Source organism: Vigna radiata, unplaced genomic scaffold, assembly GCF_000741045.1.
Source record: "Vigna radiata var. radiata cultivar VC1973A unplaced genomic scaffold, Vradiata_ver6 scaffold_406, whole genome shotgun sequence".
NCBI lineage: Eukaryota > Viridiplantae > Streptophyta > Magnoliopsida > Fabales > Fabaceae > Vigna > Vigna radiata.
Genome location: NW_014541816.1, coordinates 117,679 through 127,086, shown reverse-complemented (window position 1 = coordinate 127,086; position 9,408 = coordinate 117,679). Strand labels below are relative to the sequence as shown.

General features: G+C 34.8%; 1 protein-coding gene across 1 annotated transcript; it reads right to left on the bottom strand.

Annotated features, from left to right (window-relative positions):
• Window positions 1-6,281: 6,281 nt before the first annotated feature.
• Window positions 6,282-7,168, bottom strand: LOC106778364 (18.1 kDa class I heat shock protein-like). Its single transcript, XM_014666324.2, has one exon. It carries the CDS (start codon window positions 7,043-7,045, stop codon window positions 6,539-6,541), a length of 507 nt encoding a protein of 168 aa, XP_014521810.1. The 5' UTR covers window positions 7,046-7,168; the 3' UTR covers window positions 6,282-6,538.
• Window positions 7,169-9,408: the final 2,240 nt, after the last annotated feature.

Genomic DNA, 9,408 nt, shown 5'->3' with positions numbered 1-9,408 from the left:
TAAGCAAGGTTCTAGTTCTTCAAGGTGTTGAAATAAGAAATGAGCAAAAAAAATTTTGGGGCTCCTCAAATGTTTCCAACAGAGAATCTTTGATGTCCCTTGGTTAGGTGAAAACTATAAATGACTAGATCTTTATGGGAGAGAATAAATTTGTACACAGCTTGGGATACAATTGAGGTGTTCTTTGGTTGATCAAGGCTCGTGTTACAATCCACTGGTGATTATTGTACCTGTTGTGATTATAGGGGGTAGGCTCGTGGAGTGTGGTACGCTCTGAGAATTGTTCAAAGTGGGTCGCAAATTACAGAAGAGGAGATATCTTGCTACAGATCTTGTTGTTTGTATTGCCTATATTTTGGTTAGAGGGTTAGAGAAGTGTTTTATATTTTTGACGTGGAGGTCTCTATAAAAGCCTTGTTATAAAAACCTTGACCATTATAGTGCATTTGCTTCCTGGGATTGGAAGGACACTGGATGTAGGCATTGACGTCGAACCAGTATAAAAACTTGCGTTTGAATTCTCTATCCCTACTCTTTTACATTCATTCGACTTTGTAACTTGTGTAGTCTACTTTGATTTTTCGCTGCACTTAAATTTCTATTACTTGCAATTCAAGAAATCCTGTAAATGTTTCTACTTTGTGAAAATGATTTTAAAAAGACTCTGATTTTGAAACCTCACCAATTCACCCCCCTCTTGGTGTTGAAACGAAGCCAACATGTTTTCCAACAATTGTGATAAAGGAAGTGAGTAAAGCAAGTTTTTCTTTCTATCTGATGAGTGAATTTTTGAGGTCAAAATTTTTTGTTGTTGGGGAGAATGTAAAGACCCATTCATTTCCTTCTTTTCCTTTTTCACTCTCCTTCCTGTCTTCTTCTTCTCTCATCCCTTTCCCTTTTTTTTCTTCTTCTTTCATTCCTCCGAAAACCCTAGGGTCATAGAAGGTTGTGGGCATGAAGGAAAGGGAGCAGCAAGAGGAAACTCATTCTTCTTTGTGATGCAACTGTCTCCTTTTGGGTGTGCGGCGACAGCAGCGTTCTCTTCACGACAGCAGAGTTGTGATTTCTTCACGGTGAGTTTCTTGTGACTCTAACACGAATTTCTTTCCCGATCGTTTTAGGGTTCGAGTTTGGGGTTCCTTCCCTCTTTCTTATTTGTGGTGATTTGGGGTTTAGGGTTTCGAAGAGGGTTTTCTTCCTGCGTCTCGTGATCTTGGGTGTTGTCGTGAAGGACAAGATTTTAATGTAAGGGGAGCTAGTTATATTCTTTATTTTAATTGTGTGATGTGAATGCATGATAAATTCTGAAGTGGTATGTTGTTGGAGGCATAAATTAGGTTTTAGTAACTTAAGTTGCATGTATTTAAGTGTTGAATCCGTGAATCTGGTATTTGATGACAATAAATTGTTTTGGAAGATTTGGACTGCTGAAATTGTGTATGTGGAAGTGTTTTGAGAGGGAATTTTGTTGTAGCATTGCTTAAATAGAAAGTCAAGTGTTTTGGGGACTGTTTTAGGTTATTTAGAGGTAGTGAGGTAGTGATTTTGAGTAATTCGAGTTTTGAGTACACTTCGGTTGTTTGGGTAGTTCAAATAGGTCAATTGTGACTTGTTAGAAGTGTTGAACTGGTCTAAAATAGGTTAGAAGTGGTAGAATTGGTGTAGGGTCATTAAGTTGGGGAATTTGGTGTTTTAGAATTAAATTCGATTCATAACCACTTTAGATTCATTGTAGGAATGTTTGAAATCACCTAAACAAGTTTAATTAGGTCAAAATCACGAGCTAGAGGTTCAAACTAGTGAAAATTATGTCATGAAGGTGAAAGTTGCATCTTAGGTTGGTTTTAGTCCATTTTAGGGATTTTGCATTATTGAATTGGTTTAGTACATCTAATTCCTATCCAAATGACCAATGTAATACTTTACTTTCGTCTATAAACATGTTTCATATCAATATTAGTGTTACAGATTTTAAATTGATCAATTAGATATGTCTAAGATGCACCAAAACCAGAAAAATCAGGTTGTTGTCAAAAACTGATAAGAATAATCTATTATCTCACTTGATAATCGATTATTCTAGTCAGAAAGTCATATTTTCTTCAAAGCTCTCATAAATAATTGATTATTACGTATGATAATCGATTATTGTCGTTGGAAAATCATCCAAGACAATTTTGGGTGGTTTTCGGGGTTTCGGGTATCATTTTTGGACGTTCTTTAGGTCGTTTTGGGGGATTTTAGACCTTTCTAAAATTGTTGGTGATGGTTTCAAAGCCATTTTCTTTGTCTAAGTATGAGTTACGGGGTTTTGTGTTGTTTAGTGGTTTTTCTGGGACTGTTATTGTCTAGTAATGTATATGGAATGATTTCATTCTATTTGGATGGCCTTTGTCTGAGGGTTCGCTATGTGAGTTGTGCTCGCTATGCGAAAATCTTCTGGTTTCGTTGTGTGACTGTGTGCGCTATGCGACCAGTCCAAGTGGGTTTCACTCTTGTTTTTTTCTTCTGTTTTGGATTGATTAATGTTGTTTGTTACCAATAAGGGAGTATTGGTAAAACCTGAAGATGAGTTTTGATGATGCTGCAACTTGTAGATTTTGGATGTAATAGGAAAATATTTAAAAAGCAACTTGTAGATTTTGAATGTAATAGGAAAATATTGAAATATTGTAATTCTTACTGGTATAATCATGGCAGTTGGGAGCTGACCTTCGGCATTCAGTGTACTTGGCTATATATTTGGATTTTGAGAATTCAGAAAACAACGTTTTTGAACTGAGAAAGCTTGTTAGAACACTGTGTATCAGAGGAACATTCTTAAAGAGCTTTTGTTCATTGTTCCCTTGCTTGGTCTTGTGAAAGGAGAGGCTCGCGTATCGTGTGTCGATAGTCGAAGCAGACTCTCTTCAAGTTAGCAAGGTACTCTGCCTGTTCTTGTGAAAGGAGAAGCTCGTGAATTGTTGGTCGATTGCCGGAGCAGTTCTCTTCAAGTTGGTAGAGTGGTTCTTTTCGTTTTATATTCTGTTCATTTGATTGTAATTTGTAAAACTGCTTTTTAGTGGAACTGTTAATCACTCTTTGTAGTGATTAACGACTGGACGTAGATTCTGTTGAATCGAACCAGTATAAAAATACTCGTGTGATTTTTCTATTCCCTACACTTATTTTACTTAACGTATATCAACTGTTTGGTAAATTTTCTGAAAGGATCAAATTCGTTTTAACTGTGACCAAATACGCTTTCCGCTCTCTGTGTATTAATTCCGCTACATTATACTCTTCGAAAATTACCCCCTCCGATACCAACATTGTTTGCTTGGAAGATTGCATGTATGTTTACATATTAGACTTGTGTGGTTTGTAAGAATATAATTGTGAATCAAAATGATATAATTGAGTATGATTTGGAAATCTCAAGGTGAGATGATTGGAAGTGATTGTAGAGGATTCGTTGTTGTCTTGTATAAATGTATGGTGCTTTGAAATGGTAAGTCTATCCCAACACTCTAAGCACCGTTCATGCTTAAATAGAGAAGAACGATGTGAGTGGTGAGAGTAGAGTGAGGTCCTTGTCTATAGTCTTAGAGTTTATCTATAAACTAGTATGAAGATTAACCTTGTATAGTGTTGGGGAGTGCCAGTTGAACTATACAAGTGTAAAGACTACCAATAGTTCGACAATTATACAAATTTGGATGAGTCGTGTTGAGTACTTGATGCATGGTTAGAATTGTATGTCTTTGACTCTTAATAAATAACATAATGATACTGATAAATTGTGCTATATGATTGTTGTTTGTTTATCTAGCTTACCCTTTTGTTTGCTTGTGTGCTTGTATGGTTGGTGCTTCCTGTTGCAATGATCATCCACTTGGATGTGAGCAGAGGTTGAGAGGTGCCTCTGGAGCAGGTGTTGAAAGGAGAAGACACTGCTGCTTATCTTAGTTAGGATTCCATGATTGTAGTGCATTTTGAAATACTCTTCATGTATTAAAGTTTAAATTTTGTCTTCTTTTAAAGATGATTATAATTCCTAAAACTTTATGTTCTAGTTAACTTCTGATTGTACTCTCATTTTTAAATAATAACGTCTATTATAGTTTCTATATAAATGGGTTGTTACAGTCTCTCTCCTTTGATTGATTTTTATATAAATAAGCAAGATTTTTAAAAATTTAAAAATTTGGTTAAGTCTGTAAGGGGTACGAAAGTATTAAAATATATACCATTTCAATACTTAATTCGTGTAAGTGCACAAGGAGAAGATGTGTTAAATCATTTTTATACGTTTTAACTAGTCAAAATTATTTATATATTGTTACAGTATTGGTTAAAATATGAAGCATCAATGCCATTTCTTTTCAATTTATTCTACAAATTCACTTTTCCCTACATGTTTCTATCATGTTTTGCAGCAAGTGGGAATATATATTTTGTCTTACCCAATGATGTTTTCGGTATACATGAGAGAAGAAAAAAAATAAAGAGAGAAAAGGACATATATAAATAACGTAATAATATAAAACAATAATTACTAATAAAAGTAGTGAAAATGAAATTGTAGAGAAACTATATGTATGAACATAATCATAGGCCTTGATTATTTGAGTAGATTTGAGGGAGAGTAATTGAGTGGATTTGAAGATATTTATTTTTTTTGTTTATTTGAGTGAATTTGGAGATAAACGAGAGTGGATTTAGAAGTAAAATTTGTAAGAATTAGTGTAGGATTTAATTTGTGTGACAGATCACTAGTGGAAAAACGCTGTTTAACGTCGGCTATTTTGGGCTTTAACGTCAGATCCCGAACCGACGTCTAAAGTGGGTGACGTTAATGGGACGTCAGACCTTATAGGTCAGACGTCTATATAGACTTACAACTTTATATTTTAGTTGAAGAGAATGTATTGTACGTTTTTTTTTTTTTTTTGTATTGGATGGTTTTAATAATGTAATGTAGGGGATTGGAGGACTGCAAAACGCAAGAAATCGCTGGCCAAGAACGTTGCCCAAGTATATGAGCAAAACTACACAAAAACTCGACGGAAACGCATTTTAATCGGTTCAAATGAAAGATAATTCATCAAAGAGTAATGTAATCAGAGTAAAATTAATTTTAAACGGTGCAAAAGTGAGAAAATGAACGTGAAAAACGTAGCCCGTGAAGAGAAAACGCGAGGAAGATGATGAACAATGACTGCGCGTAACTATTGCCTCGCGTTCACAGTGCTTTAATGCAGACATTTAGAAGTCAGCTCCCCCCATAACAGACGTCTATAGAAGGCGGTTCCCCTTACAACAGACGTCTAAAGTGCTTTAGAAATCGGAGTGGTGGGATCAGACGTCTAAATGGAGTCAAAAAGTGACTTTTTAAATTTCTAGGCTGAGTATTTAGAAGTCGGTTTCCGCCATAATAGACGTCTATAGACGTCGGTTCCCCCCACAACAGACGTCTAAAGTGCTTTAGAATTCGGAGTGGCGGGATCAGACGTCTAAATAGAGTCAAAAAGTGACTTTTTAAATTTCCGGGCTGAGTATTTAGAAGTCGGTTCCCGCCTTAACCGACGTCTCTAGATGTCAATTCCCCCCACAACAGACATCTAAAGTGCTTTAGAAGTCGGAGTGGCGGGATCAGACGTATAAATGAAGTCAAAAAGTGACGTTTTAGATTTTTGGCCTGAGGATTTAGAAGTCAGTTCCTCCACAACAGACCTCTAAATAGCTTTAGAAGTCGGGCCCCCTCATAGCCGACGTCTAAATAGTTGTTTTATTTACTAAAAATGTCACCGGTCATTTTTTACGTCTGATATTCAAGGATCAGACATCTGAAGGGTGACGTTAAAGGCCTTTTTTGCACTAGTGGATTAAAAAAAAATTACTTCCACATTCATTCTCAATTACCTTCAAATTCACTCAATAAAGAACAAAAGAAATTATCTTCAAAACCACTTAATTACTCTCCCTCAAATCCATTTAAGTGAACAAGGCTTGTATTGATAGACATTAATCATTTAACTTATTTTAAAAGTATCACAATATTCCTTATTTGAAACACAAGTTGAGAAAAACCATCAATGATAAAATTTCCACCACCAATTCAATTTATATGTGATTGTCTCACTATTTTATTTTATTAGTCACTATTTTATTTTATTAATCGGTATTGAAACAAATCAATCACGAATTATAATATAAAAAAGTTATTAAAAAAACATTTTTTTAATATGATTTTCTTGGGATTCATTGGTATGTAAATCTATGGTGTATCTCTTAGAAATAAATCCTCCGAACAAATACACCAAAGCAGCGTGTAATAATTACTTTTTTCTGCAAGTTCCATATGGTAGGTGTGTGTTTGGAAGGTAATGAATCCCCCAAACTAATTATTGACCCAATACACGTAACATGTAGTTGAAAGCACGCAAAAAACATAGACTCAAGCACACAACTTTAGTTATTATCTAGACAACCGCCATATTTGTCGTACAAAGATAACGGTTGAGTATCAATTCTTAAACTTAGCTTTTACAAACATTTAGGGACGAGAAGAAATGTTGATGTTTCTGACGCGACTGTGAGGGGCTTTGTGGTATTTAGGAACAGTAATAGTGAGGATCCCGTTTTCCATGAAGGCTTTGACGTGGTCGACGAGTGAGTTTTCGGGGAGAGTGAGGCGCTGAATGAAGTGGCCGCTGGAGAGTTCGACGCAGTGCCACCCTTCTCTCTGCTCCTCCTTCTCCACGCTCTTACCGCAAACGATGCAGAGAACCCTGTCGTCGTTCACCTCCACACGTACATCGTTGGGCTTGTACCCAGGAAGGTGCGCCTTGTACACGTGCGCCTCCGGAGTCTCCTTGAACTCTATGTGGGAGTTGAGGATCGGTGAGGGCTCGGCGGGAAAAGCCATGAACGGTGGCGGTGGGTTGGAGTGTGTGAGGCCCATGGTGTGGTGTTGCTGGGCTTGGTATGGGTCCCAGGTTGGTTGATTGGGTGAGTCAGTTCTTCTTCTGTTGAAGAACTTACGAGGGGAAAGGTGGGACATTTGATTTCTTTTCTATGTTATGAAGATGGTGGTAGCCTTGTTGTGGTGGTAAGGAATAAGAGATGCTGCTTCTAAGCCAATGGAGAAGCACTTATTTATAAGCCAGGGAATGTAGTTAGAAGATATATACACACTCGCCACCCGTACTTATAGGTAGTCTTAAATTTTATATTAGATTCATTTTTTGTCGACCTTTTTCTTTGCCATGTATCAATGTGTTTGGTAACTAAAAGGTGTAATTTATTTCATAATGTGTTAAGTAAATATGTTCTATATATTTTGTTGGTAATTAAAAGAAGTTTATTTATTTCATATTATTTATTTGTGTGTTAGGTAATATGATATAGTAAGAGAAGTTTACTTATATTATCTTAGGACAAATAAAAAATGGATTGTAGTAATTTTAAGTAAAAATTGTAGTAATTTGCTTCAGTTAAAAATAAATCAAAGTACTACACCGCAAATAAAAAATAATTATTCTTATAAAAACTGAAATTATGTACTTTTTTATTTAAAATAATTATTTAATATTAAAGGTTGATGTGAATTTTTTCTAGAATTAAAATGTATATGAATTTCTGAACTTCATATTCGATAAAGAAAAACATAACTATTTCTCAACTCAGAGTTAATGGTACATAGAAGCAGATTGAGTAAATTACTTCTAAGAAAAAATGAATAAAAAAATATGAAATATACATTTCCATCCACTAAAATTAGTTTATACATAAATTAAAAATGACATTTTAGAACAATTGATATAATTATTTGTTGTTTACTAATTAACTAATAAAAAATCAGTTCTACGCTATAGAAAAATTAAGAATATTTACTGAAAAGTTTATTCCAAATGTTAACAGGGGGGTTTTGTTAAATGGTATGAATTTTATTTCATGATATTTGTATAAATTCTACTTTAAGTATGCGATGCCATAATGCATACTGGTAGGATAAGAACGTGCTTTTATAGGATTTATTCTGATGAGATTTTGTATGGTTATTATGGTGTAGTTCCTGAATTTCTTAAATTCCATTAGGAATCTACTTTGCACTATGATGGGACTATGGAACAATTGCAAAACATAAAATATGAAATGGTGCAGAATATATCATAAATGGCTTAGCTGGAGGTTCTTTTTCAACATCCACCATCAAGTTGTTTCTGTTTAATATTCCAAGATTCAAGTATTTAGTAACTATCTTTTGTCACAAGAGGAATAACACCAACTTATTCAAATGAAAATGAATTCTTTTTCTTCAAATAAGGGTTGATGGGAAGTTTTATGAATGGGAAAAACCACAGAAATTTGCAGTTGTGAATGCCTTGATTTATATCAGAATATGAAACTGGTTCTGCTTTTGCCATTAAGCTAATCCAGAATATATCCCACTCCCACTCTGTTTGATTGAAAAAATATATGTTATGAAGAATAAATAATACAAGAAAAATATATTCTTATGGGGGTGGGGGTGACGTATATGTTGAGTAAAATATCTAATTAAATACATTAGAATTAATTAATAATTATCTTCTACAAGGTTTTTAAGAAGGTTTATTTGTGAAATTATACAGTTACGAAATTCCTTCAAGCGAATCTATAGCTTTAGCACTATGAACACCAAGTTGTGTTTGATTTGAAAATCAGCTTAGAAAGTTGAAAATTTTGTGAATGATCACAGTCCAAGTCCCCTTCTAGGTGATTCTTTCATTTCTGGATGATGGAGGGAAAAAACCAGTGATCTTTCAGAGTCTTTTTCTTGTCAAATTCCATTATGTAGAATACCAATACTGAACTGTTTGCTTCAATCAGTCTTTCTTTTGTAGGTTGTAACTTGTAACAACTGTTGGTTGTTTGGTTCTGCTCGTGAGATGCCTATCAATCAATAGTGTCCAAGTAATTCACTATTAAATCATTGGACTTGTTATGTACCCTCTTTCAATTAGATGATGTGATTAGCCTGTGTTTTTGTGTTTTCTTTTCTATCATCATTCTTATTTTATGCAATTCTTACTAATTCAATGTTAAAATCATATTTTGTGCCTATTTCATGACAGAGACATAATGCTAATAATGTAGTGTTTTTCTCAAATGTAGTATGTCTTTTTGTTGGCTTAAGATTTCGACTTTTATACGACACTTTGCATAATCTTACTATTAGAGGTGTCAATTTAACCCATGGCTCCAAGGCCAGCCCTAACCCACTATTGAAAAAGCCCTATTTTAAGAAGCCCCTTAAGTAGGGGGCCAGAAAAAAGCCCCAACCCCCAAAGCCCCCTCTCAAGTGGGTTAGGGTCAGGGTTAAAGTGGGTTAGCCCCACTCTAAAACTTTAATTAAATTTTAGTCTCAGTCCAAAACTTCAA

Coding starts and splice junctions, on each gene's coding strand:
- LOC106778364 (XM_014666324.2), bottom strand. CDS start 7,045: ATGTCCCACCTTTCCCCTCGTAAGTTCTTCAACAGAAGAAGAACTGAC.